Genomic DNA, 27,830 nt, shown 5'->3' on the forward strand with positions numbered 1-27,830 from the left:
CCCCTGGGCCCCCGCGCGCGCCCCGGCCTCCGGGAGACTGGCGCATGCCACGGAGCGCCCCTCGGGCCGCCGCCGCTCCTGCCAGGGCCCCTGCTGTTGCTGCTGTCGCCTGCGCCTGCTGCCCCAACTCGGCACCCGACTTCTTCATGGTGTGCGGAGGTCATGTTCGCTCCTTAGCCGGCAAACGACTTTTCTCCTCGCCTCCTCGCCCCGCATGTTCAGGACCAAACGATCTGCGCTCGTCCGGCGTCTCTGGAGGAGCCGTGCGCCCGGCGGCGAGGACGAGGAGGAGGGCGCGGGGGGCGGCGGCGGAGGAGGCGAGCTGCGGGGAGAAGGGGCGACGGACGGACGGGCATATGGGGCCGGTGGCGGCGGCGTGGGCAGGGCTGGCTGTTGCCTGGGCAAGGCGGTCCGAGGTGCCAAAGGTCACCACCACCCCCACCCCCCAACCTCGGGCGCCGGGGCGGCCGGGGGCGCCGAGGCGGATTTGAAGGCGCTCACGCACTCGGTGCTCAAGAAACTGAAGGAGCGGCAGCTGGAGCTGCTGCTCCAGGCCGTGGAGTCCCGCGGCGGTACGCGCACCGCGTGCCTCCTGCTGCCCGGCCGCCTGGACTGCAGGCTGGGCCCGGGGGCTCCCGCCAGCGCGCAGCCCGCGCAACCGCCCTCGCCCTATTCGCTCCCCCTCCTGCTGTGCAAAGTGTTCAGGTGGCCGGATCTCAGGCATTCCTCCGAAGTTAAGAGGCTGTGTTGCTGTGAATCTTACGGGAAGATCAACCCCGAGCTGGTGTGCTGCAACCCCCATCACCTTAGCCGACTCTGCGAACTAGGTAAGTTCTGCGTCCACCTTTCCCTCCCTCTGGCGCGGAAGTGCTGGTAGAAATGCCCGTCTGTGGGGTGTGTGTGTGTTGTACACATCCTCTCCTGGAGGAGGCAAGGGACTAGATCAGAGACGGGACTAGGGAAACTCGAAGAGCAATCCTTGGAGTCCCCACTGACTCTCACCCTATTGCACTTAACACCACCAACCCCCTCCCCCCGCCGGGGAGGGGGAATCCATGGATACTGCTCCTGCTTGCACCAGACAGACAGGCAGTTGAAAATCAGATACCCTCATTTACGGGTCAGCAAGGAGGTGCAGAAAGAAGTGGGGATCACGCTTCTCCTGTACCCGGAAAGGCGTTGAGGTGTGTGGCCGAGTTGGAGTAAGTCCAGGCCCTCCAAGGAAGGCTGGAAGAAACTAGCTATAAAAGCTGGAAAGTCTCCGCTCCTTAAGTAGGAGGGTCACGTTCGGCACAAGTGGCCCAGATACTGACCCGGCCTCAGAGCTTTGGAGTTTGGGGGCAGAGGAATAGGATGGAGGCCGAGCTAGGCATCCTTTCTCAGCTGTGTCAGCCTCGGGGTAAAAAGGATCAGGCAGTCTGGAGAAGTTGGGTGGCCTCTACTTTTACCTTTCGCTCAGAAAAAGCATGCAATTAGTGGTCCTTAGGATGGTTGACAGCCCCACCCTCCCGCCGCCCACCCAGCACTGCTCTGACTTTGTTGCCCCTTAACTGCTTTGGGGCCTGGGCTTCACGGCTGGGACCCTGAATAGGCACCTATCCTTATGCCCTCTTAGCTCCTCCACCCCCCCTCCCCTTGTCTTTGTGCGTGCACAGGGTGGAGGGGCGTACCCTACTACTCGCAGGTCCCCCAAGTTCACACTTGGGGTGCTTTCCCCAGGTGGGCCGGGAAGAAGGACCCTTGTCTGGCGCTGCGGTGCCAAGCGGAGAGGCAGGGCGGAGGTGAATTGCGCTCCTGGGGGCGGCCCGGGTAGTGGAGGGCAGGGGGAGCGGGGTCTGGAGTTCTAGGACGCTCAGCCGCAGCCGGGCCGGTGGTTTCCAGCCGAGCCCTCCGATCGCGGCGGCGACGGCCGCAGACGTGGAGGAGCTGAGCTCCGAGGCTGGCGCCAGGCGGCCTCTTTTGTTTATCTGACAGCTAAATATCAAGGCAATCACCGCCTTGCGGCCCTGCCTCCAACCCCCACAGCTAAGACAAACAGTTGGGCTAAAAGAATGCCTGAGTTATCATAAGTTTCTATCTCTCTTTCTCATGGCCCGTCCTTTATATCCTCTTACTTTTTAAATTTCAGAGTCTCCCCCTCCTCCTTACTCCAGATACCCGATGGATTTTCTCAAACCAACTGGTGAGTAGAGGCTTTTCAAGTCTTTCATTTCTTAGGCTAGAGCCAGACTCTCTAGAATCAACATTTTTGTGTCTGGCTGGAGCCTGAGGAGGTGTTTGACTTTTCAAGGTAGTTACAGCCTTCCTATATTGGATATTTGATTTGGTAAATTTTTCTGTTGTTGTGGTTGGAATTTTTTTTTTTAAAGAGGTTTCCTAGATATGCTTTACATTTTGTTCTTTTTATGTGCACTGTGTAACCAAAATTAGCTCAGCTTTAGCACATGGAGGCTTTTAATCCACTAAATGTCTTGGGAGCCAAATAGGACAGGTTGATGGAAAAATTGAGACTTTCTAAGTGCCAGAAGAATCTGTGGAAAGGATGGGTAAATGAACCAGAGGATAGTTTCAGAAGGTGCAGAGGAGACTTGGGTTTGGAGTGCACAGTTGGGCATTCTAGATACATAGGTACACGTTAGAGGGGAGTAAGTTTGTCCGTACAAGTCATCAATAAGTCAGCTCCCTCCTGAGATTTTCTCAGAATTCTTGGTAGAGGGACTCATAAAAGTTTTCAGCATAGCTCTGCCTGCCTGTTGCTTTGTCACAGGATGGCATGGGGCCAGGGCAGAAGCCCTTTTGAGACTGGCACCAGCCCTGTTGTGGTTGTCTGCATTCAACTTCTGGCTGGCAGCACTAGGGCCCATCCCTCCGAGCTGACAGTGCCAGGGGACAGGGTCAGCAAAACAGATTGGGAATGACAGCAGAGACAAACCCTGTTTCCTCCTTTACAGCAGGAGATTCATTTGCTGAAAGTACAGGTTTTAGCTTTGGCTTTTGTGCCTGTTAATGCTGCTGCTTACAAAAAATGTAACACTTTTGACATTTTTCTTTTGCTAAAGTTCTAAGAGAAGGAAAAGTGAAGGGTTGGACACCATTTAGTGCTTAGGAGTCTACAAGTCCTTCCACCTCATGAGTTTTGACACCCCCCCCCGGCTAATTAAAAGTTTTGCTGGGGCGTTGTCATAAATTAAATACTTTAATGAACATGTAAGTGAAGCCCATGCTGTCTAGCCAGGCCTCCCCATGCTCCACCAGCTTCCTCAAGCTGGGAAGGCATTCCTGCTTGTCTGGTGCCTGTCTTAATAGGCGGCCTGCAAAGCATGTGATATTTTGCTTTCGATTTACAAAACACCAGATAAATGGTCATTAATGAAGAGATAACCAGCTTTCTGTATTTGTAACAAACTTTGGCTGGAATTACCAAACTGTTTTCCTAATGGCTATAACTTGCCTGAGTTTTTGAGTTTACTTCTCCAAGGGACCATGGCAGTCCTATTCCCCCCTCCACCACCTCTGCATTCTTCAAATGTGGAGATTAACCTTAAAAGAGAGAAGTCCCTATGGCCCCAGAGGTGAAGATGACCCTGGTAGATGTTTACCCCAGCCTCTAAACTCCATAGACAAGAAGGGCTACGTGTTGTTCCTGGGTTTGTCACAAAGATACTGGGTAAATCTGTTCCCAGGATTTAAGCAGTCCTTCTGGCAGGCCAGGACCTCATTTTCTGGGAGTAGAGTGATATATTTATTCATTAGCAAGTGTTGACATTAGGTAGCAAAATGTGTGTAAACAGAGAAGCCACAAAGACAGGAATGTGCCATTTCCAAGGAGGGGAGCAACAACCTTTTCCAGATCTTCCAATAGGAAGTGATTAACCTGCCAATTGGAAACCCAGACAGCTGGTTACTCACCCCAAATGTTTAGCTTCAAACAAAACAAGAAAAAGGAACAAAAAAACCAGGCACTACTGTATAAGAACACAGTGAGAGTAACAGAGAAGTCCCCTAAGAGGAATGGTCTAGGGCTGGTTTTGCTGGCTGTGCAGTGACCAGGGGTGTTGTGACTAGACAGTTGGAAGGGGTTTTGCTGCCTCCCCCACACCCCCCATAGTGTTTGGGAAAGTATTGGGCCTGGGGATTTAGTGCTGCAGCTTCCATTCTAGTTTCCCAGCCTGAGGGTTACTTAGGAGAAACAGGCAATAAGGTTTTTAAAAAATGGACAACTGTTAAAATCTTAAACAGTTGCACAACTAAGGGAATCCCTTTTATGAAGTCTCCTGCTTGAGAGGGGGCAGTGGGAAGGGGTTGGGGTCTGGTATCCTTGAGCTGTAGGAGCCTTGGGAGGTCCTGGCAGGTTGAACTAGGAACTCCATTTGTGATGGCTTAAGCTGCTAAGCTGCAACCTCTGGATTGGCCTGGACTAGGTACACCCAGTTGTGTTTGTTCCCCAAACAGCTGTCTGCAAAACAGTGTTAGACATGCCTAAACCTCAGGGCAAGGTGGCTGTGGCTTGTGGCTTTTGCAAGTCATGAAGACACTTCGACTTATCCATCCCACAAGGAATAAGAATTTGCTATTGTAGAGCAGGGATGCTTGAGAGATAGCTGTATGGCTCTGCTTCCTGTGTGTGCTCTATATCTAGTGTTCAAAGGTTTGCTGTGTACCTAGGCTGGGGACCGGGTGTGCTGTGTGTGCTGGGCTGACCTCTTCATGCTTGGGTTGGGGAACCCAGTGATATACAACCTTCAAAGCCTGACAGAAAGTTTAGCATCTAGCCTGCAGATATGGCTCTGTTAATTTAGGTCTTTTTGTTTCTTTGTTTTTGAGGCAGGGTCTCCTAGTAGCCCCAGCTGTCTTGGAACTCACTATGTAGATCAGGCTGGTCTTAATCTCTGAGATATGCTTGCCTCTGCCTCCCAAGTGCTGGGATTATCAAAAGTCCAGGTTATGCATGAGTTTTGACTAGATCATTTATTTATTTACTCTGTGGTTCTACCATTCATTCTTCAAGTAGATTGACGTGCCTGTCTCAAAACTGGAGGACTTCAATGCAGTACAGTGTGCTTCCCTAAGAAGGGCTGCTTTGAGTTCCCAGCTAGATGGAATACCTGGAGCAGAGCTGGGGTATACTGAATATATATATATATCTGGTTGGAGCTGGGATATTGATCCCAACAGTACCTGGAAGCTTAGAACTAAGTTGGGGGAGGAGGGAAGCAGTTGGTACAATGCCCTCAAAAGTTCCCTAGGCTCCAGTTTGCAGACTGTGTTGGAACTACTGGGAGAAGGGGATGTGTCTCTTTCTCCCACTGAACCTAGGACTTAATTAGGTGCTCGTACTCTGTAGTGGTGGAGGAGAGCCAGGAATGGCTCAGCTCTGCTGTGTCTGCCAGCCTGGGCTCTGGGGAACTGGAGACACTGATGGAAGGTGAGTCTCTTAACTTTGTAGAGCTTTCCTGTAGGTAAGAGATGTAGTTAGTGCAGGTCAGGCTCATTTAACCTTTGTAAGCCAGGGAGTAGCTTGGGGCTAGTCCAGATGGTGGAGACCTGGCTCACCTTGGCCAACTAACTCCAGAGAAGAGGGTTACAACTTGGTGGCCTGCCTGGGAGTGGAGGCCCAAGGATAGGAACTGGACTTTGGGGTGGCTTAGCTCACTGGGTGGCCCCTAGGCCTAGTCAGTGGCGCCTCAGTTTACCTGTGTCTGTAGAACAAACACGCCTTGCTGCTTCACAGGGGTGGTAGGGAGGCCTAATTAATGTGTAAATCCCTCTTAAGATCAAAGGCTCTGCAGAAGGGCCGAGCACATTTCATAAAAATCTCTTGTGGTTGCAGTGTAGAGCTGGCTCACCTTTGATGTGAGACAGGCTGACACCCTAACTGAGGTCTCTAGAAGCTCTGCCCAGAGAAACCAGGCTTTTCCTTTGAAATACACCTTGCCCCTGGCACTGAGCCAGCCAGAGTTGGGGGCGTGGCCATGCCCACATTATCTTGTTTAATGTGGGGTGTCTTCCATTTGGGGATGGTGGAGGAGGGGAATGAGAAGCCAATCTCTAGAAAATGGTGGGGCGAGTGGAGTAGTCTAGAAAGTACAGGCTTGCCCCTTCTGACAAGGAACTCCTTTTCCTGCCTCCCCCTATTGTTTTCATTTGATTAAGTGTATCCTGTAAAGCGGTATATTCCTGTTAGGCATTATCCTCTACCCTAATGAAATGAGGTTGTATACATAGTCTTCTCTTACCCCCATCATCAGCCATTTAGAAGAGTTTTGGTTTTTTTTCTCATACATACCAGGCAAGTCCTATACAATTGTGCACTTTCCCTTTTTCTTCCCCACTGTAGAGTTCTTGAGAAGTGGTTCTTCCAGCCTGGGAGAGAGAATGCAAGAGAGGAAGGGATCCTCAGCAGATTGCTGGGGGCTATGTGTAGGCCAGGCTTGATGGTCACCATCCCCTTGTCAGGAATTCGAAGTGGCTACCGGACTATTGAGGGGGTTGGTTGTCCAGGCTACTTGCATCTAGATCGCTCTTCTGGTTTGAATAACTGTTTGCCAGTATGGCCAAGGGGCTCTAGTTAGAATGCACACCTCTGGGACATTTATTAGTAGCCTGGTAGCCTGGGTAGGAGAACTGGATTCTTCACAAACCAATAGTGCATTTGCTATGGAGCTGGGGACCCCATTCCTGAGCCAAGCTTTCTACAGGGACTTGGGAAAGTTTGACATTGGCAGTGCTGCAAGAGAAACTTAGAGGGTCCTTGCATTGGTGCTCTTTGGGACTAATTAGTTGTGGTTCATGGCATTATTTTTTTTTTTTAATTGCTTGGAGGGTGTTTGTGGAGTCTAGTCTGTCTTTCTCAGCTGGAATGGTCATTATCCTTGTTAACATCAAGGTCACTGTGCTGAGCACCTGAAATAGAGGATATAGTTAGAGAATACAGGGATCTGTAGGATAAGGACCAGTGAAGACAGTGGTAGGAAACAGGGCCAGAAAGATTCTCCAAGAACTGAGGCTGGCAACCTTGTAGACCAGGGTTGTCTGGGAAGGTTTCCAGAGAACGGTTTGGACCAGTCTGGAAGCAGGTAGAGCATTTCCCTCCAGCTAGGAGCCTTGCTGGGAAGGTTCTGTCTTGAACCCTATGGGGCATACACAGGTGAATCCTTGGTAGAATTCAGTGAGTTTACTCAAATTTTCTATTAGATTTCAATTAAAAAGGAAAAGAAATGTCTTTTAAAGACTGCTGTTGTCTGTGGGAATAGTAGAAAGGAAACTTTTGTATTTGATGGGGAAAGACCAAACAGGGTTGAGAAAGTATGCCTCGAACCTTTTTTGACCTTGGGAATTACCTGATCTTCTCAATGGGGGACTTGTAATACAACAGAAATTCCAGCCAGTCTGTGATTGAGCCTGACTTGACTAATGATTAACTAGACGCCTGGAGCCCAGACGGGGTGACAAGGTGCTGTGGTCTGTCTTAGACTGGACCATGAAGCTGAGTAGACCATTAATAATCAGCATCGGGCCTGCGAGTCAGCCCTTTGGAATGTGTGGTCCTTCTTTCACGCTGTTCAGAATGTGCATAAAGACGAGTGTTGGTATTCTATGTATTTATTTCTCTCTCTCCCTTTCTGAATCTACAGCAGACTGTCCAGATGCTGTGCCTTCCTCCGCTGAAACAGGGGGAACAAATTATCTGGCCCCCGAGGGGCTTTCAGGTAAGATGCTTTATCTTATTTTCTTGGCAAATCCAATGTTTCTAGAAATTGCTAGAGACTGGAGGGATGGGGGTGGCCTTCTGCCACCCCAACTGGCCTGGAACTCATTCTCATTTTTATATGCCTAAAACTAGACACATTGGAGTGACTGGCAACCTCAGCTTGCCTTCCTGTGGCCCTTTATTCATCACAACCCCGCCCATCCCAGGCCTGAGGAAACTAGTCAGCTGGGGACTGATTGTATGTGACAAGTGTTTGGTGGTTATTTGTATTTAAAAAGTGTCTTTACATTTACTTACTTGTTTGTGTCTTTGTGAGGGTGTGCCACTGCTCATATGTGGAGGTCAGAGATGACTTTTGGCGTGTTGTTTCTCTCTTTCCACCACATAGGCTCTAGGGATCGAACTCGGGTTACCAGGCTTGGTGGCATGCGCCTTTACCCACTAAACCATCTTACCACCCCTCTTGGTTAATTTAAGAAACTTCTGGCTTAAAGCACTTCCCTTTGGTGTCATGATTTCATGCGTTGAAGCTCTTTTTTCGCTTACTCTTATGTGGGTACATTGAAGAAGACAGACCCACCTTTAGAGCTTGTATCTTCTGTAGCACATGGGCCTAGGAGCAGCAGGGCAGGGGTTACGGCACACAGTGGGTGTTGTAGTTAGCTGCTTCTCTCTAGGGCAGGCTTTCTTTGAGGCTCTTGGGCCATAAGGCCTAGAGAGATGGTGCTTGAAGATTGGAGGAGGTACCCTGGGGAGACCCTGCAGCATCATTGTCCCTGATTAATGACAGGATAGGGTGATAACAGCAGCTCACTGGCAATGCATCGTGAAGGTGATCCTTTTTAAAAGACCTCTTTCTTCCCTCTTGCCATCATTTATTTTCTGAGAATTAGTTAAAGCAAGCAGGAAAGTAACATGGAGGTGGGGGAAATTCCAGCAGAGTTCTTAGGCCTTTGGGCCATTGGTAGAAGGTCTTGGTGTATCAGCCCTTAGTGGAAATTGTAAAACTGCTGTTCACTCTCTTTTGTGGGGTGACTGACCCCTTGACTGGCTAGTCAATTGTTGGCCTGCACGTGTGGTTCAGGTATAGTCCATTCTAGACTGATAAACCAGCCTCTCTGCTCCAGGAATTGAGATTGCTGAGAAATGACTGTAGGGAGACCCTTGTTTGTTTTGATTTGAGTGCAGTGTGTACTCTGACTGTTATCTGAGACCCAGGGTATTGTTTACGCAAAGCTTCTAATGAGAACTGAGCTGGAAAAGAGGGACCCCCCCAAGGGGGGAGGGCAGAGAAGAGAGGGGTAGGCCTTAATGACTGAGAGGGAGCCAGTGTGGCAAGGAAGGCCCTACATCTTTTTTGCTTTCTAAGGCTGAATGAGGTGAGAGTTCTTGAAAGAAAGAAGGACCAGTCGAGGAAAAGTCAGAGCAAAATAACACTCAGGATGTTGTTAACTAGTTTTATTTTTTAAGCCCTGGGTGTGCAGGGAGGAGCCTGTCTCCTCCAAACCACATGAAATAAGCAAGGGAAGTGGTAGCTTTTGAAAGGGGCTTTTCGGAAGGTTTGTCTTATTGATAACATCTTGTCTGTCTCCTCTACTGGAGGAAATGACGACACCAGGCTGAGCCACCAGCTCCTCACCCTACCCTGGGAGCCAAACGGCATGACCCAGGCAGCCACCCCGAGATGGGTGGGCATTTGCTTCCCAAAGCTCCTTCAGTGCTAGAAAGAAACAGGGATGCAGCAATCTAGTGACCCCCCCATTCCCCCCATCCATTCCCCCAAAGTGATTGCAACCTCTTAGATGAATGAGGAGTTGCTAGGAGGGAAGGAGTGGTGTGTCTTGGAAGGGATGGCATAGTGTAACAAAGCTGCAAAAAGCAAAAAAAAAAAAAAGGAAGGCCTCCACATGAAAGAGCATTTGTTTTGAATTTTAGCTCTTGATTTACTAATTCCCAAGGCTTCAAAGTTGGAGTTCTTTCTTCTTTCTGTGCGTAGTTGGAACTGTGTATTAATAATGTGCCTGGGGAGAAGTTGTAGAAAGATCTTTTTGGGTTAATGCCAATGGTTTGGGGGTGTCTGGAGGAGAAGTGATGGGCAAGGAGAAACCCTTGCTATACTTGTAGTATGAATGCCCCCAAAAGGTGATTGTGTGAGCCTGGGCTGAAGGTTTTATAAGTGTAGGAAGCCCAGGCCTCCTTATCATGAAGAGGGTCGGGGGGCAGGCAGCTAGATGTGCCTGCTTTGTATAGGATGAGGTCTTGGGGTTCAGGGATGACCGACCGAATGAGGCAGGAGTTGGGAAAGGGCTAGTGTAGTGGGTGCTGGGGTGGGAGCAGAACAGGCATCAATCAAGGTGGGGAGCACTGAAAACCCCAGCAATGGGTTGCTCCCTCCACCCCCCTGAAATAACCTCTCTGAGTCTCTTTTCACAGGCCCTATGTGCTGTTTTCCTTCCTGTCCTGCCCTGGCTGAGAGCAGGCTTAATGAATGGGGCTCAGTTTAGGGTGGGAGGAAGGTCGGCAGCATGAGCCAGAGCTTGATTCTCTTGGCAAGGGAAGAAGGGAAAGAGAAAACAGCCGAATGTGAAAATGTGGTGCCTTGGAGGTGGGGGTGGGGTATGCTCAAAGGCCTATCACCTCCTGAAATGCAGGGGTGACTCCAGGGCTGGCCTTTCCCTTTCCTGCGTCCTCACAAAGGGCCCCAGGGGCCAGCCAACCCAAGAGGAAGGGGAGTGGGTGGGTAAGAAGCCTGAGAGCAGCTGAGTGGCTGCAGGTTGGAATTCCAGCCTTGCAGCTTGGGGGGTGTGGGGGGGGCAGGGAATGACAAGCCAGGTCCTTAGGGGCCTGCAGTGAAACACACCCCACCCTTGCAAGTTTCCTCAGTCTGGGAAAATGGGACATTTTTAGAAGGCAGTAATTTGGTTCCAGGAGATTGTACTTTCATTTCTGACAGCCGGCTCTCTGAGACAGATGGATTGCTTTGTGCAAGCTTGTGTGTGTGTGTGTGTGTGTGTGTGTGTGTGTGTGTGTGTGTGTCTGTGTCTGTGTCTGTGTGTCTGTGTCTGTGTGTGTGTGTCTGCGCTGCAGACAGACAGACAATCCTATGTATTGACACACGAGCATGCAAATGCCCACAGTCAGGCTTTGAGAGAGTCTGGGATCCCTGTTTCATGGAGTTTCTTCCCATCAGGATGGTTTCTCCTTGAGTATGTGGCCTGAGGTGTGGGGGCTGGTATTTGGGGATTAGTTTAGAACTGCAGTGTGGTAGCCTGGGTTTAGCGCTCTGGGCACTAAATACTAATGTCTTTTGAAGGCATGCAAATCTAGGTCAGGCCCTTGCTTAGAACTGAACAAGTCGGGGAGAGCTACCTTGGTGAGAGTTTGACATAGCTGGGAAGCTTCTGTGTCTATCTCAGTGGAGGAGATGGCAAGAATTTGTGTTGATAGGAAAAAGAGCAGGTCTAGGAGCTGTCATCTTTGCAGCTTCTGTCTGGAGTTGGGGGTGGGAGGAGGGTTGCACTTGCTCTGTGTGGAGTCCTGGCTGGATAGGTAGAAGAGCACGGTCTCATTTGTGCTAGGTCACTCAGATGTAGACCTTGCCTTCAACCATCTCCTGGAGATATATCAGTGTTTAGTGCTGCGCCTCTGCCTTGAGGAAGTCCCCATCAGAACAGCATTGGAGGCCCACAGGCATTTGTAGATACTTAAACTTAAAAAGGAATTCTCTTAGACTGAGCCAGGGATGGGTTGGGGTGGGGTGGCATTAAAGATGAAAGCACTCATTAGTCTTAGGGGTGTTGAAGGAACCCCATCTCCTAGCTGTGCAGTCATGGAAGGATATTATTCCTCCAACAGAAAGTAGGGCCAATTCCATTGCTAAGGTCTTACTTTTGGTTTCTAAGTCTGGTGGGAGTGCCCTTGGATTTGATTTCTAAGAGGTGGGAATGCCTTGATCCAGTACCAAGTCAACTCCAAGGACAAGTCTGTCTCTTCCAATCTCTGCTGGGATCCATCTTAGTGACTGAGGAGAACCTTCAAAAACACCCATATAATCTGAAAATGCTGTCCTGGCTCAGTCCAAGGGCCCACTTGGGCTTGAACCAAGTAGCTCAGGGAAGATGGCTGTATTCTGGTTTAAGGAAAGTCATTCAGCTAAATATAAACAAGTATTTATTGTCTAGCTTGAAATTGTGATAGTGAACTAGGAATCTGGGCTCTGAGTGCCTGTTGTGTTCTTCATGGCTCTTTCCGCCTGGGGACTAGTAAGCTATGGTTTGTCTGAGGCCTCTAATGCCGTTGGAAGGTGAGGGTGGGGCACACACCAGTGAGCTCACAGCTGTCGTTGTTCAAGTGGTCTTCCCGCTTGGGAACTTGTAAACTATAGTTTATCTAAGGTCTCTTATGCCATTGGAAGGTGAGTGTGCCACACACCAAGGAGCTCACAGCTGTTCTTTTATTCAAGTGGTCCTGAACTTGGGCTTTGAGGGCTTTGGGTGACCACCCATTCCCTTCTGCCCACTGTGAGAAATGGCAGTCTGGAACACCAAGGATGCAGACTACATCTCTCTAAAACCAAACCAGTCTAATGGCTCCAGGCAAGGGCGGTTTACCTGGTACAAACCCACGCCCTGGTGTAGACCAGTCTTAGGCAGCATCTAGGCTGTTGGCTGGCCTCTTCTGTAGTGCCTGAGGTCATGGGCCCGCCCCTGGAGAATGACTCCCTGATAAAACCCCTTTTGTCCTGGAAAGAATGTGGCAGTCAGGCAGGGGTTAAATGCAGGGTGACAGCATTTAAAAATCTGTGGAGCAAATTTGGGCTGCTCTGCCGGCTAGACTAGATGGGCTGCTGCCTTTGCATCCTGTCCCCAGGCAGAACCCAGCCAGCCAGCAAGGGGGAAGGGCCAGGGGAAGGCTAGGCTAGGGTATTGTGACTTTTAGCTGTGGTCTAGCACACAGCCTCCCCTCAGTCCCACTTGGGCCTCTTCTCAGCAGAACTGACTGTGGACTGCTAGATCTAGACAATCTCTGTGGCAGAGAAAGGAGGAAGTGTCATAGATTCGAGATCATTTGGCTTCCTTTGCTTTATTACTATTCCATAATAATAGGTCTCCCCCCTCCGACCTTGAAGTTCTTTGGGAGAGGTGTCAAACCCAAGGCTTCATGCACAGTAGGAAGGAGCTCTACCCTGGAGCTATAGCCCCAGCCCCAGGTTGTTCTTTGTTCACTTCCGTCTAGGCTTTCAACTTTGAGCAGCACCTTTGAAACAGGTTGTCTTAGTTTAATTCTAGCACTTGGGAGGCAGAGGCAGGCAGATCCCTGTGAGTTGGAGGCCCACCTGGTCTTACACAGTGAATCAGGTTACCTAGTGATCACCACAAAAAATGTAATTAAAATAGGTCTTTCAGCCTGGTGGAATTTCTTTTTAAGTAGAAAGTGCTGGTTCCTGGGCTTGCTCACACATTCATTTCCCTTGAATTTGAGCTTTTTCTCAAAGGAGATTTTTGCTTGATTGTAGAAGCATTTGAGGAAAATGGTGACCTGTGTACTTTTCTCGCGTGTGTTTTACTTTTGTGAGTGACTTTGTGAAAGTGACCTTTGGGCCTGGGTTTCCTTGGGGTGGTGAGTACTGTGCAGTTCTGTGAATGTACCCAGTGTCTGATGGCATATTTCATCCTATGTGTATTTTACCACAATTTTTAAAAATGTGACCCATAGTAACTTTTCAATATATGCAAATGATATCCAGTCAACGAACTTTGGAAAAGAGAGACGGGTCCTGGATCTATTGATGCGATATGTTTGTTTCCATAGCATGCCTAGGTCTCTTGGGACTATGGGCACACTGGTGACCTGAGAGCAGGCTAGGTAGAGCTTCCCCAGAACAGGCAGGTGCATCTCAGTGTTGAATTTCCAACCTTCCCCTTTCACATGTGAGTTGCAGAAGCGCTAGGCAGGAAATTTCTTCTGGTTTGTTCCCCAAGTCTGAACTTTCTGCCTGGCATATGGATGAGAGGAAGTACACTTGTTCCTATTTTGCCCCAGATGCCATGTTCACTTGCCCTGCCCAGCATAGTAACAGTGAGTCAATGAGGGTACAAAGGGTAGCTCCCAAAGCCCCGCTTCTAGACCCTTCCTAGGCCATCCAAGCCTCTGGTCCATTTGGCATCCCTCCTGTGTTCTGGGGCAGGCAGGTGACCCTTTGAAGGAGCCTGAGAGAGGATACTGTAAATGCGGCCACTGGGAGGTCACCACTGGCCCTAGCATCTTTTTCGCTGAGGATTGAATGGCTCAGTGTCTGGCCGCCTGCCTACTGTCACACGGAGGCTTCCTCTTCGGGCTATTTTCAGCGGGAAGATATTATTAACTGCTGAGGCACAGTCCTCAATTTAGTGGCTAACACACCAAGAAAGCCGCATTCGCTTGATCACAGCCACTTCGCCTCTACACATTGGCTCCTTATGGGGCTTATCGACCCCCAGGCCCCTCTGCTTCTCCCTATGAGGTCACCTTGAGTATCCCAGCCTTTGGCCCAGTTCCTGGGGAACTGCCACTGTAGAAGTGATGTCTGCTTTAGGAGAACTTGGCTCTTTACTAAGCCTACTCTTAAAGGTGTAGAAAACAACAGTATTTATTTAAGATGGAGACAGGTTGTAATAGCAATGGGAACTGGGTGGGAAGGTCAACTTTTAATGGCGTTTAGGATAGTTATTTAAAATATAGTGACAACTTTCACCTTGTCAGTTAACAGGAAATATTGGGACAAGACAGGAAATTGCATCATCTCTTTTTTGAGAAGAACTCCAGAAAAAAGTTTTCATGGAAGGCAGTAGCAGTAGCTGGGGAGACGGCTGGCCCTGGGCAATTTTTTTTGCCTCCTTCCCTTCTACTCCCATGAGAACTTTCAGGGCATTTTCTTTAAGAAAGAGACTGTTTGAGAACTTTGTGTTATTTTTATTATTAAAAAAAATATTTTACCAGAAGGGTCACCTTCAGTTGAAATGTTAACTGCAGCCTTATTTCCCGGTTTACTAAAGAATCTTTCATGACTGTTTCAGCTTCCTTCCCCAGATGGTGAGGCCAAACAGCTCTTGGCTGGAAGCTAATTTTGGTTTGGCTGCAGCGTCCTGAGCTCTGAGCCCCACCCAGTGTCATTAGCTCAGTTTTAACTTGCAAAAAACCCTGTTTTTTTGGTGAGGGTAGGTAGGAATTTACTCCAGCCCTTAGCCTTTTTCAACTACTATTGTCCGCTTGAAAGGAAGCTTGGCATCAGGCAGCTTGGACCTCAGTGCTATCACTGTGTACCCTCCCACTGTCCCCCAGGAGTGGTTTAACGCTCCTCAGGGTAGGAAAGGGGGTTGGTTCACAGCCCACTGGTATAGCTGGGTCCTGTAACTGGGTCATGTGGCCACCAGTGCATCCAGAAGCTTCCCCTCTGAGAAAGAGGGCTGGATTCAGCCCCATAGTGGGGTGGAGAACATACATCCTCATATTCATCCTTGGGAATCTGAGTTCTCTCGCCAGTGCCCTTGTTCTGGTGGCTGGAGCTATGAGACAGTGCTGCCACAGAGCCATTTCATTTTAGGGTGGAGACCAGAAAGAGAAACTGTGTGTGGCTGGCTGCTCTGCACTCCCTCTCACCCCCACCCTCCCAGCTTTTTTCCTTAGCCTGCTTTGTTTTGTTTTCATAACACAACAAGAGCCCTGGGGTGTGTAAAAGCATTGTTGAACACTTGCTGAGGGTAACTTGTCCAAACAGAGCAGGACGCCAAAGCAGAATGCTGTGGGCAGGTGGCGTGCCCACAGAGGTTGCCGGGCCGGCGCCTACCTTGGAAACACCTCTCAGCTTGTGCCATCTCTGGCTAGGCACCCATTCAACCCAGAATGAGATGGGGGGGGGTGCCTCTTCCCACCTGCACGGGGGCCAAGAGAAGGCTATGGCCCTTCTGGCTGGCCTGGCTGGGAAGTCACGTACCCCCTCCTACTCCTAGGTGGGTTCGCAGGGCCTCCTTGAGCCAGGTGTGAAGCTGGGTGGGCCAGTTGTTTTGGAAGAAGCCAATATGACTCTGGTGTATTCGTTTAGCAAGTACTTCCTGAGCACCTATTATGGATCAGGCCCTGTGCATCATGGAAGATCAGGATCTAGGCCCCTATAGGATGGAAGGCAGGCAAAAGCCTTGCTGAAGGTAGGGGCAGCTTCTTATGGAGCCTGCCCACCTAGCAGAGGTACAGGGATGGCTGTCAGGTGATTGAGGTAGACAAGGCTTTTCAGTCATCAACCCTGCGCCTGTTTCTATTGAGAGCTGAACCACAGCAAAGTTTGTGGATAAACAGGGATCTGCCTCCCCGCTCCCCCTCCCTCCTTGCTGATAATAGCAGTAATTACAGAGGCATGCTAATAACCCATCTTGCAGACCCTAGGGGTACCTGGGGGTGCAGGGGTACCTGGGGGCACAGAGCCCATGAGAGAGGTGACCAGAGTTCTTTCTTTGTGAGACCACTGGTGTAGGCATAATCTTATTGGACAGTATCCAATATTTTGACAGCCGGAGAGGTGGGATGCTTTCAGAACCCAGGAATTTCACTTCCTTTATAACTGCAGTGGGCTCCCTCTGTGACGATCATCAGAGGCTGTAAATCTTGCATTTTAATTTGAAATCTGAAGGTCAAGACCACTTTGGAGGCCTAGCCCCATGGGAGTGAGATAGTGGCTAGCCTGGGGTTGCTTGCACATAGTGATGTAAGATGCACTTACCAAGATGTTTCATTTCTGTGCTCATCCTGCCCTGTGGGTTCCCTAAGGACCAGCCGTGGCTTCTGTGAGCTCTGAGGACCCACTAATTGAATTACCCTGGTTGCTCACCTGTGGTGTCCCACTCCGAAGAAACGGCTGGGAATGCTGGTTTAGCTTGGGGCTTGTGCCAAGGCAGAAATGAAAGAACTGGTCTTAACTCCAGTTTCATCTTGCAGAGTAGCAAGCCTCTGTCTCCTAGCCAAAGGATGCACAGATGACCAGGCTAGTGACTGCGGTTGGCTCCTGGGTTTGTTCTTTTCTGTATATCCTTTTTACTTTTTTGAGATGGGACCTTCGCTCATCAGGAACAAAAGCAATTCAGAGCCAAGTTGTGACTCTGTGTGGCAGGCTTACCTGTCTGCGTTTTGGAGGGGGTGGCTTGTCCCTTGTCCTAGTCCCTAGCCCCCTTTTTCACCTTCCCTTGCTCTCAGTCACCTAATGAAGTTGTAAGTGCCTCTTTCCCGGTAGGATAAGTAAGGGCTATCTGAGCTGTTAAGCTCTGCAGTGCTTGGGGACCTTGTCAGCCTATGGCTGGCAGTACTGACCCCTCCCCCTCATTAATCAGTAACCAAGAGGGAAAAGAAAAAGTTCTCCCTGCTCTGGGTGTGCCTAGTACTTAAAGATAGATGGGCCCCATCTCCAGTTCTGTGGAGTATCAACGGAAACTGCTGGGGGTTATTTCCTGAAAGAGTCAAAAGTCCCAGGGTTGTCCCCCTCCTCTCGTGTCCTTCCCCTCCATCTCCCCCTTAAATTTACAGTTCTAAGTGGAGGAGACTACATCCTCTAGGTCCTAGAGCCTGACTGGTTCTGGACAGAATAGGGGTGCTTGGCCACCAGCTGGCTACATTGGCCATTATTTTGTTTCTGGACATGAGTTTTCTCACTTGGAAAATATTGACCTTGGTCACCAAATCCCTTTCTGATCTCTCATCCTAAGATATGTTATCCTTTGGCTCTTGGATTAGAGGTTTGAGGGGGCCCAGGATTTGGGAATTTACCAGTCTCTTCATTTTAAAATAAGATTATGGTACTTTGTGTTTCTTGGCTTGCAAAGTCTTCTAAGTATCTGTGAAAGCTGAGGACTCTCAGCTTAGTAAAACACATTCCCATACATTTCAAGGGAGTTTTGCTTTGCTGAACTGAACCCCAGCCTCTCCAGGAAATCCCCACTCTAAAACTCTGTGTTCAGGAGAGCCGGATCATGGTTGTACATGGCGGTCTTTGGAGAAGGGGATTGAACCCAGGGCTATCAGCATGTGAGCCCGGCATTCTACCAGTGAACTGTCCCCCACCCCACCCTTTTCTCTTTTCTTTCTGTGGTAAAATACACTTAACATAATTACCATTGCACCAATTTTTGAGAGTACATCCCAGACAGACAGAGACAGCAGCAGGGGGCGGGGGTGAAGAGCCCACAGAAGTACCAGCCAGATTGGAGCCCTCATCATGTGAGACCAGAAGAAAGTGCTCAGGCCACACTACAGAAGGGCAGCCATGCATGGTGGACTCTAGGGCCTTGTGACAGCGCTCCTGTCTGGGGGAGGCCTTTCATAGCCTTCCATTTCCTTGACTTCTAGGGGCTCTGGAGGGGTGGGGCTGGAGCCCAGGCAGGGAGGCTCAGGCCTAGGAGGTCCTGGCTGCTTTGGGATGAAAGGGCTGGGATGGCTGAGCAGTGAGTATGTCCAAGCTGGGGAGATTAGATTACAGAGGCAGACAGAAGTAATGATTAACTTTTCCAGTCTGCACACTGTCTCCAGGCTGTCTTTCTGTTGTTTTTTCTCTGTAAGTACAGTACAACCCCGGCCCGGCCAGGCCCTGGTCCTGGGTTGTAAAGAAGAATGAGAGCTGGGAGGGAGCAAGGGAGGGAACTGGGAGGGAGCTCACTGGAGAGGGAGACCTTTCCATCAGATTCTGCACTGGAATTTATTGGTTGGAATGCAGTAAATATTCAAAATGCCTTCCCCATCCAACAGTTTTCATAATTGTTATGGAACAAGGGGAGCCTGGTGGCGGTGGGGGCCGGGGAATGAAAAGGACTTTTGTTTCTCAGTGTATTTTCCAGTCTTCTGATGGTTTTCCTATCCTCTAGAAAAACCTGAGTTGAGTTGGAGCTGGTCAGGAAGATTGGGAAAGAGGATTTTGGGTTCTGGGATACCTTTTGGGAACCAGGATCAGTGTAGCCTGTGGCTTTATTAAAGTGAGGCCCATGGCAAAAACAAGATGGTTTTATGTTCTGTATAACTGAGGACTTTTGTCTTTTTGGAAAATTGTCTTTGTAATGTATCCCATTTACACTTAAAAAACCCTTTTAAAGTTAGCATACAAAGTAATGAGTTTCATTATGGCATTTCATGCATGTGTGCCATACTATATTAAGATTTTTATTGAGCTTTAATATATAGCTAACATACTTACTGAAATGATTAGTGAAAAGAAGCAAAAGAAGGGCTTTGGTGGCTGATGAGGAAGATATTTTTGCCGGATTCTTGTGTGTTCGTTAGCATCTAGTGCTGGCTCTACAGATCTGGAATTTAGGGGCTCTTGGACTTCCAAAGGTGGCAGGTAGGTGGGCGAGGAGAGGGCTTTGATGTGAATGCCCTTGGACACAGGTGAACTTTCTGTTGCTTGGCTGTCCCAGTTCTTACATCTTCTAGAGGCTAGCCAGGCCCATACATACCAAGAGAGAAGGCAAGTGAGCTGACAATGCTGCTCCAGATGTGGGGGCTCCAGGTGTTGCAAGTGCAGGGTCTCCCTCTCTGGAAATGACTGCTGAGTTATTCTGGGGGTCATGCACCATGGAGGGGGAGGGGAAGAGCCTTGAAGTCAAACTTGAGAGGTAATTAGGCTGGATGTACTCTCAACAGCAGCCAGAGAGGCCCATTTACTGTAAATATTATGAATGGAGTTGGCTGGGTTGGGAGTCCCCACCCTTCCTCTGAGCCTCTTAGAGCTGGGCAGAGCTGGCCTCAGACAGCAGTGGCTGCAGGCAGCCGGGTACATGTTATAATTTGTGTGGCTGAACACAGGGCCACAGGAAGCCGCGTCAGCCTGACTGGCGAGACAGACAGGAGCTTTTGATTTGTGTGGCTTCCCTCCTCTGCCCTGTGCTACCCTCAATTATATTCTGTTGGCGAAATAGTTCTCTAAGGAGGGATCCCCTGGCTGGAGGCTTCAGACTTGGACACTAGGGCTTTGGGTGGAACCAGGGAGGGTAGGGAGTATATCTTAGCACTGGTAATTGATTATCCATCATGATTTGTCTATAAGGACTCAGTTGCTAATCAGTCTTCTAGGCCAGCGGGTTCTGTCAAGTATGGATGCTTAGGAGAGTTTGCAGGAAGATGGTGGTAGACGAGAAACTTCAGGACTCTAAGCCTGGGTAGACCCTGGAAATAAGATGATAAGAAGCTTTGTCCTTGGGCCTCAGCTTTTTCCAAGTGACAAAGGTGAAGAACTCAAGTTTGAAATTAAAGAAGCTGGTTTAGAGGTGAAAGTGGCAAAATCTGACCCAAACCTTTCTTTCTCTTTAGACTTTTCTTTTGCAAATTAAATGTGAAAATGTACCCTCATCAAAGTGATTTCTTATTCTCTAGAAGGTAGTGGTAATAACTGGAACTGGCATTGTGAACTACTGATGGGTCGCATTGGTGCACCACATAGTCAGCTACAAACCCTCAGGGCCAGAAGGGAACTGGGTGCATTTGGCCCAATCTCCTTGATATAATGTATAGGCAAGTCAAATTGATACTGCAACTCCAAGGGAGGGCCAGGTCAGCGTGACCTTGATGACAAAGGAACTGTTTTACTACCCCATTCTTGTTTTGAGGGAACTGTACCCTTACTTGGGTCCGCCCCCCCCCCCCCCCCCCCAGCATTTGGATCATTAGGTACTGGGGCTTCTGCTGCCTGCTCACAGCTCACCCTACATGAATCTTCCGTTCCTTGGTGTTTGACGTAGGCCTTGCTCTTGTTGAAAGTACAATGATGGTGCAACCTGAGGGCTGTTCTGAGCCCTTTGGAATAGGACTTGTGCGTAGAAATGCCTACTGAGTATCAGCACTGGCCCAGACCTCTCTTTCCACCTGTGGGATTGATGGGGGCAAGTCTCCCACCAAGGTTGACAAGGGTGGGGGTTGGAGGGGGTTGGGGTTCTACTGATTGGACCCAGGAATCTGAGAGAACACCCTGGCATTTGAAGGAGATTCCATGATACTCTGCGTGTTCACCAGTCCAGCTACCATTGAGATGTTGCAGAACATGAAATAAAAAAAATCCACTTTTGCCCAGACTTTACTTTCTGATCCACTTGGTGAAGGAACACGGGGATAAGGTTGGGTCTGAGCATTTTCTCAAGGCTGAGCGTTAACCTGAAGCATTTCAGCTCCTATAGGCAACTTACCCCAAGCCAAAAGTTGTATGAGTAGTGTTAGGAATCTTCTGAAGACCGTAGCTATATTTTAACCTGTGTTATCTGTGAGCGTGGCAGATTCAAGCCAACCCCTGGTAGTTTTCCCATTTGGCCTTGGGTTTTGATCATTTGCCTCTTAGGAAGGAGGCTAACGAGGATCTTTGTTGCAGTGATTCGGAGGGAGACTAGATTAGATGAATTGGTGCCGGACTCCCCTTTTATTTGTCCCTGTTCTTGGAGTGGTTTGGGTGAGCTCAGAATAGCCAGCTCTTCCGAATAGGGTGAGGAGCAGGGCAAAGCCACTGTTAACCTTTGAGATGTCTGATGCAGAAGGACAGGATGGGGCAATGACTGTTGGCGCCTGTGTCCTGAAAAGGGAGGACCCTGGACCCGGGTGAGTGAGGTGTGGCAGTCAATGTTTGTGGTTCAGACTGCTGTGTGCCTTTGTGTCTACATGTCTGCCCTTCGTTTACCCCAGTCTGCCTGGAAAGACCTTTGGGATCAGTGTTGCTGCCCGGGTGCCCTTCCTGCCTGACTTGACCAGGCAGGAGGAGCTCACTGGCTCATCAACCCTTGGACCTTGGCAGAGAAATAACACTTTATAATCCAAGTGCTTCACAGAGGTGAGTGGATGAGACCCTCTCCCTTGCCATCTGCTACTTACCATCCCATGTCTTGGCAGTTGGGCACAACTAACCTCTGTTGATGCCAGTTCCTGTGGCTCTATCCACTCTGATCTTGTCAAGTTTGTCTCTTAAAAGCTTCAAATCTTGGGGGGATTCCCTCTCTCCACATCAATGCTTGTTCTGTGTGCAGATGCTTGTGTTATTAGATGTTTCTGGAACAGCTTTGTCTCATGGTGTCATGTTTGACTCCATGACCTGGAGACCAGAAATAGTGTAACTGAGACCCTGAACTTAGCCTTTCCCTCTCCCTGTGTTCTTCCTTATCGCCTCACACTTTCAAAATTTCTTTCCTTTTTTGATCTTTTTGAGACAGGGTCTCCCTGTAGCCCCAGCTGGCCTGGATTCACTATGGAGACCAGGCTGGCCTCGAGCTCACAGAGATCAGCCTGCCTCTGCCTCTGCCTCTGCCTCTGCCACACCCAGCTCTCAAAATTTCTTAGCTAATTTTTATTGTTGTGGGGTTTGGGGGTGGATGATGGCTGCACATGCATGACTCACGTCTGAAGGAGAATTTGCAGAGACTACCATGTGGTCTCTGGTGATCAAACTCTGGGCATCAGGGTTGGTAGCCAGCACCTTTACCTACTGGGCCATCTCACCAACCCTAAATATTTTTAAATGGTGAGATCTGTTGTGTTGTTAAAATGTGGCCTTTGGGGTCTGGTAACCCGGACACAGAAAGCCATTCATGATCATGAGTCGCTGGTCTAGAAGTGTTTATCTACTTTGTTCATTTGTGATGAGGGTGTCAGCTTCTTCTGGAGACCAAGTGCTCCTTGCTCAGTGGCGTTCCCCAGTACCATACAGACAATCTTCTTCTTGGCTCAACCTCCCCCTTTTCCTTGAAGGGAAGATTTTATGCATTAAGGAAAATGAAGAAGGGAGGAGAAAACACCTTAACAGAATTTTAGGCAGATTCAGCATTTTTCTGGTATTGCTCCAAAAATTCCCTCAGCTGTAATAAAAAATTGTGAGCAGGCATCTGATTAGTGAGCTTTTTACAACACAGGTTTTCTTTTGGATGCTTTAAAATGAACACATACAGTTTTAAAACAAGCCCCTGTACAGTTTTCTGGGGAGGGGGAGAAGTTGAAAACACCGGAAAAGGTTATAAAGCCGAGGGAAATGAACAAGGGATGCTGAGTTTTGCTTTGAGAGCTTCAGCTTGGAGAAGAGGCCACAGTTGGCCTTGTTCCTATGGTGATTTCTCGGGCCCTGTCCATGTGTCCTGGGAAACCCCAGGAGCGAAATACATACTTCAACCTTTATGGGGAGATTTTTGTGGGTTGTGTGCCCAATTCAGGGAACTGTTCCTAAGAAAACGATGCTGGGCTATTCCCAGAAATGAGCCCAACTAGCAGAGTATTAAGAGCAGAGTACTGCCATTGTGTGGTGCTGTGCTGGGTCCTCACAAGGTGTGGGGTCAGAATCGAGGTGTGTGCTCATGGGCCTTCAATATGGCTGAGAGTTTGCTAGAGAGCCTTTTTGTGCTCAAAAATAGCCTGGGCAGAAATGAGGGGGATAGAACTGCCCTGTCTGGGGCTGGAGGCTGGGAGGAGCAGCAGGGGTCTCCCTGCAGGCACCAAGCCAACTTTCAGGGGACACCCACACACTGCCCTGTCGTTTATCTGGGCTGGGCCATTAACCTCAACAGAAAAAGGCTTTTTCCTTGGGATGTCTGGAAGCAAACTGTCGGGTAGACTGGCTGTGCAGATGAAAGAGAAACCTAGGCATGCTCTCCCCTCCTCTTTCCTTCTCCTCCATCAGGCCTCTGGCCTCAGCCTCAACCAGCTTGCTCTGTCCCTGATGCCTTTGCCAGGCAGACAGGGCCCCGCCCCTTGCTGAGGAGGCCAGCAGGCCTCGCATGGGGGCAACTTGATCCTAGGCTCCTCCTCCTCCTCTTCTTCCTTCTCCCTCCTCCTTCCTTCATTCCCTCCCCCCATCCTTGCTATCCGGTGCCAGGTTTCATGGGGCTGGGCTGCACAAAACAAAGCATTGTGAGGCCCCTTTGAGGGTCTCCCCAGCCTCTTCCCTCTTCCCAGACACTCCCTGAGTCTTTCCCTGGACAGGTTTGTGGTCTGGAGTTGGGTCACTTCAGGAGTACACTTGGGCCAGGAGTGTCTTACTTCCAATGATAGTATGCATAGTTGGTGTGGCCTTCAGAGCTGAGCTCCCTCAGCAAGAAGGTTCAAAGATTGCCTGTGCTCAGGAGTTTATTAGCAGTTGATGGATACTTTGCAGAAACAAGTTAATGCCTGATGAGTCACCTTCTGCTCAGAACCGTTGTCCCTCTTGTTTTTCATATGTTTGTGTGTGTGTGTGTGTGTGTGTGTGTAGCGTGCATACAAACACTGTCACATGTACAACACGCCTTTACGCTCGGGACACCTGTAGTCTCACACATACTTGGACTTTATAGATTCATGGTAGTGGGGATAGGGGACAGTGCAGGTTGGTTTGTGAGGTTCATTTTCAGTGGGGATTCAAGGAAAGAATGAGCCCTTGGCGTCCCCTTTGTGTGTAGTTGCCTGATCAAGGATAGACTGGGGAGGTCAGTTGCAAGTGGTGGGGAGTGTCCTTTGTACAAAATAGCAGCTCAGGGTTTGTGTGTGTGTGGCTGCCTTTGTGGGTAGCAAACTTATGATGAAAAAAAAAGCAATGGAGCTGACTGGTTCCCAGGTCCTAACATGCCTATAAAAGTTGGAATGGATTGATGTACCAGGCTGCCCTGGGTTACCCACAAGGCTGAGTCCTCCTCCTCCTGCCCCTGCATGGGGACAGCCCTCATCACTCTCTGAAACAACAAAGGCCACAAGAAAACACCTCCCACACAAAGCCCCACCTTCAGGGCTCTGCCAGGGCTGGAGAGAGGCAGGAGGTCTCTAACTCTGGACCTGACCCCCACCTCATCTTTCTCCCTTGCTTCCCCCATTTTTGTTAACAAATACAAGACTTCCGGTCTCCACCCTACTGCCACAAACCACAGCGTTCCTGAGGCCTGTTCTGCTGGTTAGAGCTTAAGGAGGTAGTAGGATGCCAGTGCAAGGGGGAGGAGAGGAAGGGGCTTTTCTCTACGTGATCCCTCTTTTTTTTTTTTTTTTTTTTTTTTTTTTTTTTTGTCTTTTTTAAGACAGGGTCTCCTTGTAGCCCCAGCTGTCCTGGAACTCACTATGTAGACCAGGCTGGCCCTGAACTCACAAAGATCCACCTGCCTCTGCCTCTCAAGTGCTGGGATTAAAGGCGTGGTGGCCCTGATTCCTCTTTTTAAAGTCCTCAGAGCTCCTGCTTAGGAAAATCACCTCTTCATTATCACCCCAGGGTGGTAGGGGAAAAGCCGAGTGACTGGACATGCTAGAGAGGGGGAGGGGGGAGACAGACTGGAGCAGGGTGCCGGAGGAATACATGGTCTGCACAGGGTGAAACTGGAGAGGCGAGCAGGCACCTCTCGGCTGCTGGCAGAGAAGGAACATATGAAGGATGGTCACATCCATTTTAGACATGGCATCTTTTGACTTTTATGTACAGACTGCTGCTGTGTCACACAGTTGATTTTTGTCAGGGAGATAGATGGGTTTTGTTGTTTTGTTTTGTTGCCTTCAAACCATCCTCATCTTAATTTTTACCAGCTATAGCTCCCTTATGAGCAAGACTCTGATCTGAGAACTGGGTGACTAGCACAAGGGCTGCAGAGTGTGTGGGCCAACTGGCTTCTTAGTCTGACTGGGTCACTACCCAGGAGTAGGCCAGCTTTCTCATTTGGATGACAAGGGGCTGGAGGAGCTGGCCTGCAAGGCATTATCCAGCTGAAATATCTATAATTCTAGGTCATTCCTGGGGCCTTGTCCAGCTCAAAACAGTTAGACCAAGTTACCAAGGGTCCCAGCCTCTGCTCCTCAGGGATAAATAAGCATTGGCACTGGTGGTGTGATTCCTGACCAGATGGGAGTGAGAGAACATATACTTAAAGGTGGATTAGGATGTCCTTTCCCCAGTAGGAGTTCCGTGGACCCTAGTCCAGACTCACCATCACTCCCTCTTTTTGGTTCTGGGGACTCACATGAGCCTGTGTGCACATATATGTGTATATATGTTTTGTTGGAATCCAATCCCCACCATCACCACCTATGTCTGCCATTTTGTTTTGTAGATTCCCAACTTCTTCTGGAGCCTGGGGATCGGTCACACTGGTGCGTGGTGGCATACTGGGAGGAAAAGACGCGCGTGGGGAGGCTCTACTGTGTCCAGGAGCCCTCCCTGGACATCTTCTATGATCTACCTCAGGGGAATGGCTTTTGCCTCGGACAGCTCAATTCAGACAACAAGAGTCAGCTGGTGCAGAAAGTTCGGAGCAAAATCGGCTGTGGCATCCAGCTGACTCGGGAAGTGGATGGCGTGTGGGTATACAACCGCAGCAGTTACCCCATCTTCATCAAGTCCGCCACACTGGACAACCCGGACTCCAGGACGCTGTTGGTGCACAAGGTGTTCCCCGGTTTCTCCATCAAGGCTTTCGACTATGAGAAGGCATACAGCCTGCAGAGGCCCAACGACCACGAGTTCATGCAGCAGCCATGGACGGGCTTCACTGTGCAGATCAGCTTCGTGAAGGGCTGGGGCCAGTGCTACACCCGCCAGTTCATCAGCAGCTGCCCATGCTGGCTGGAGGTCATCTTCAACAGCCGGTAGCTGTGTGGGGACAGCCCGGAGTGTAGGGAGAGGACAGGACGGAGCGTGAGCCGAGCAGGCCACCATTCAAACTACTTTGCTGCTAATCTTTCCCTCCTGAGTGCTTGCTTTTCATGCAAACTCTTTGGTCGGTTTTTTTTGTTGCTGTTGTTGGGTTTTTTTTGTTGTTGTTGTTTTTTTTTTTTTTTTTCTTTGTTCTTATTTGTGTTCTGTTTTGTTTTGTTCTTTGAGAAATAGCTTATGAAATGAATTGTTGGTGGGGAGGTTTGAAGGGGGTGGGCGTGGTTGGCAGGACACCCAAATAGGAAAGGGGGAAGCAAAAGTCATCACTGCCAAACACAGTGTATGAAAGGGGCACAGCGCCTTCCCTTAGGATCAGCACTTCTACCTGTCAGGAATGGATGTGTGAGTGTGTGTCTGAGTGCGCACATGTGTGCATGAACAACTGATGAGGAAATGACATGCTTTTTGTGTTCCTCCTGGATGTTCCCCAGCTGAGAGGCTTGTGGTTCCAAGCTGTGTGTCTCCCGCACCCTTTGGACATGCTCATTGGGGCAGAAGGCAGTACCTGAGTGGGTGTTCCAGCAGCTGCCAAGGTCTGCCTCAGTCTGCCGAAGCCCCTGCCTGCCCTCCCCCTTTTAGGACACAGGCCTATCTATAGGCTTCTGAGAAGCCAGCCTGCTAGAGGCTGAACCAGAACCAATTGTTTTCATGTCTCCCTCCTGCCACCCCACTGCCATTGTCCTCTCTCTCTCTCTCTCTCTCTCTCTCTCTCTCTCTCTCTCTCTCTCTCTGCCATCTGCTCCTGGATCTCTCTGAGATGGGCTTCCCGAGGGCTGCCGGGGCAACCCAGTCACAGTATTGCTTACTCAGTGTCCTGTCAGGCCCTTCAACCTGTCCCCTGCCTTGGTTTCATCAAGTTTCTCCCAGACATGGAAAGTCAGCTCAGCACCCTGCCCCCCAGCCTGTGTGCTGAGCTCTGTAGACCAGCCAGGGGCATCCCCGGGAGGGACCTGCTCAGTGGCCCTCCTTCTTACCAAGAAGGGTGTGGTTCATCATAAAGAAGGTACCATCCTAGGCTGACACCCAGCTCTTCTCTCAACTCATACACTCGTATGATACTTTGACACTGTTCTTAGCTCAATGAGCATGTTTAGACTTTAACATAAGCTATTTTTCTAACTACAAAGGTTTAAATGAACAAGAGAAGCATTCTCATTGGAAATTTAGCATTGTAGTGCTTTGAGAGAGAAAGGACTCCTTAAAAAAATTTATTAAAGAAAATGTATTTTATGTTATATATAAATATATTATTACTTGTAAATATAAAGACGTTTTATAAGCATCATTATTTATGTATTGTGCAATGTGTATAAACAAAATAAAGAAAAGATGCACTTTGCTTTAATATAAATGCAAATAACAAATGCCAAATTAAAAAAGATAAACACGAGATTGGTGTTTTTTTCTATGGGTGTTATCACCTAGCTGAATGTTTTTCTAAAGGAGTTTATGTTCCATTAAACAATTTTTAAAATGTATACTTCA

At 49.3% G+C, this 27,830-nt stretch overlaps 1 protein-coding gene across 2 annotated transcripts; it reads left to right on the forward strand.

Annotated features, from left to right (window-relative positions):
* The first annotated feature begins 6 nt into the window (after positions 1–6).
* On the forward strand, positions 7–27,830 carry Smad7 (SMAD family member 7). 2 transcript variants are annotated; one of them, XM_008825889.3, is made up of 4 exons: positions 7–827; positions 2,129–2,182; positions 7,635–7,709; positions 25,744–27,830. In XM_008825889.3, the coding sequence occupies exons 1-4, from the start codon at positions 215–217 to the stop codon at positions 26,280–26,282; spliced, it is 1,281 nt and encodes a 426-aa protein (XP_008824111.1). In that variant the 5' UTR covers positions 7–214; the 3' UTR covers positions 26,283–27,830. The 2 variants fall into 2 exon arrangements, with proteins under 2 accessions (XP_008824111.1, XP_017651814.1); XM_017796325.2 differs by having other exon boundaries at positions 7,638–7,709.

Source organism: Nannospalax galili, unplaced genomic scaffold (assembly GCF_000622305.1).
Source record: "Nannospalax galili isolate Female #2095 unplaced genomic scaffold, S.galili_v1.0 scaffold169, whole genome shotgun sequence".
NCBI classification, from domain to species: domain Eukaryota; kingdom Metazoa; phylum Chordata; class Mammalia; order Rodentia; family Spalacidae; genus Nannospalax; species Nannospalax galili.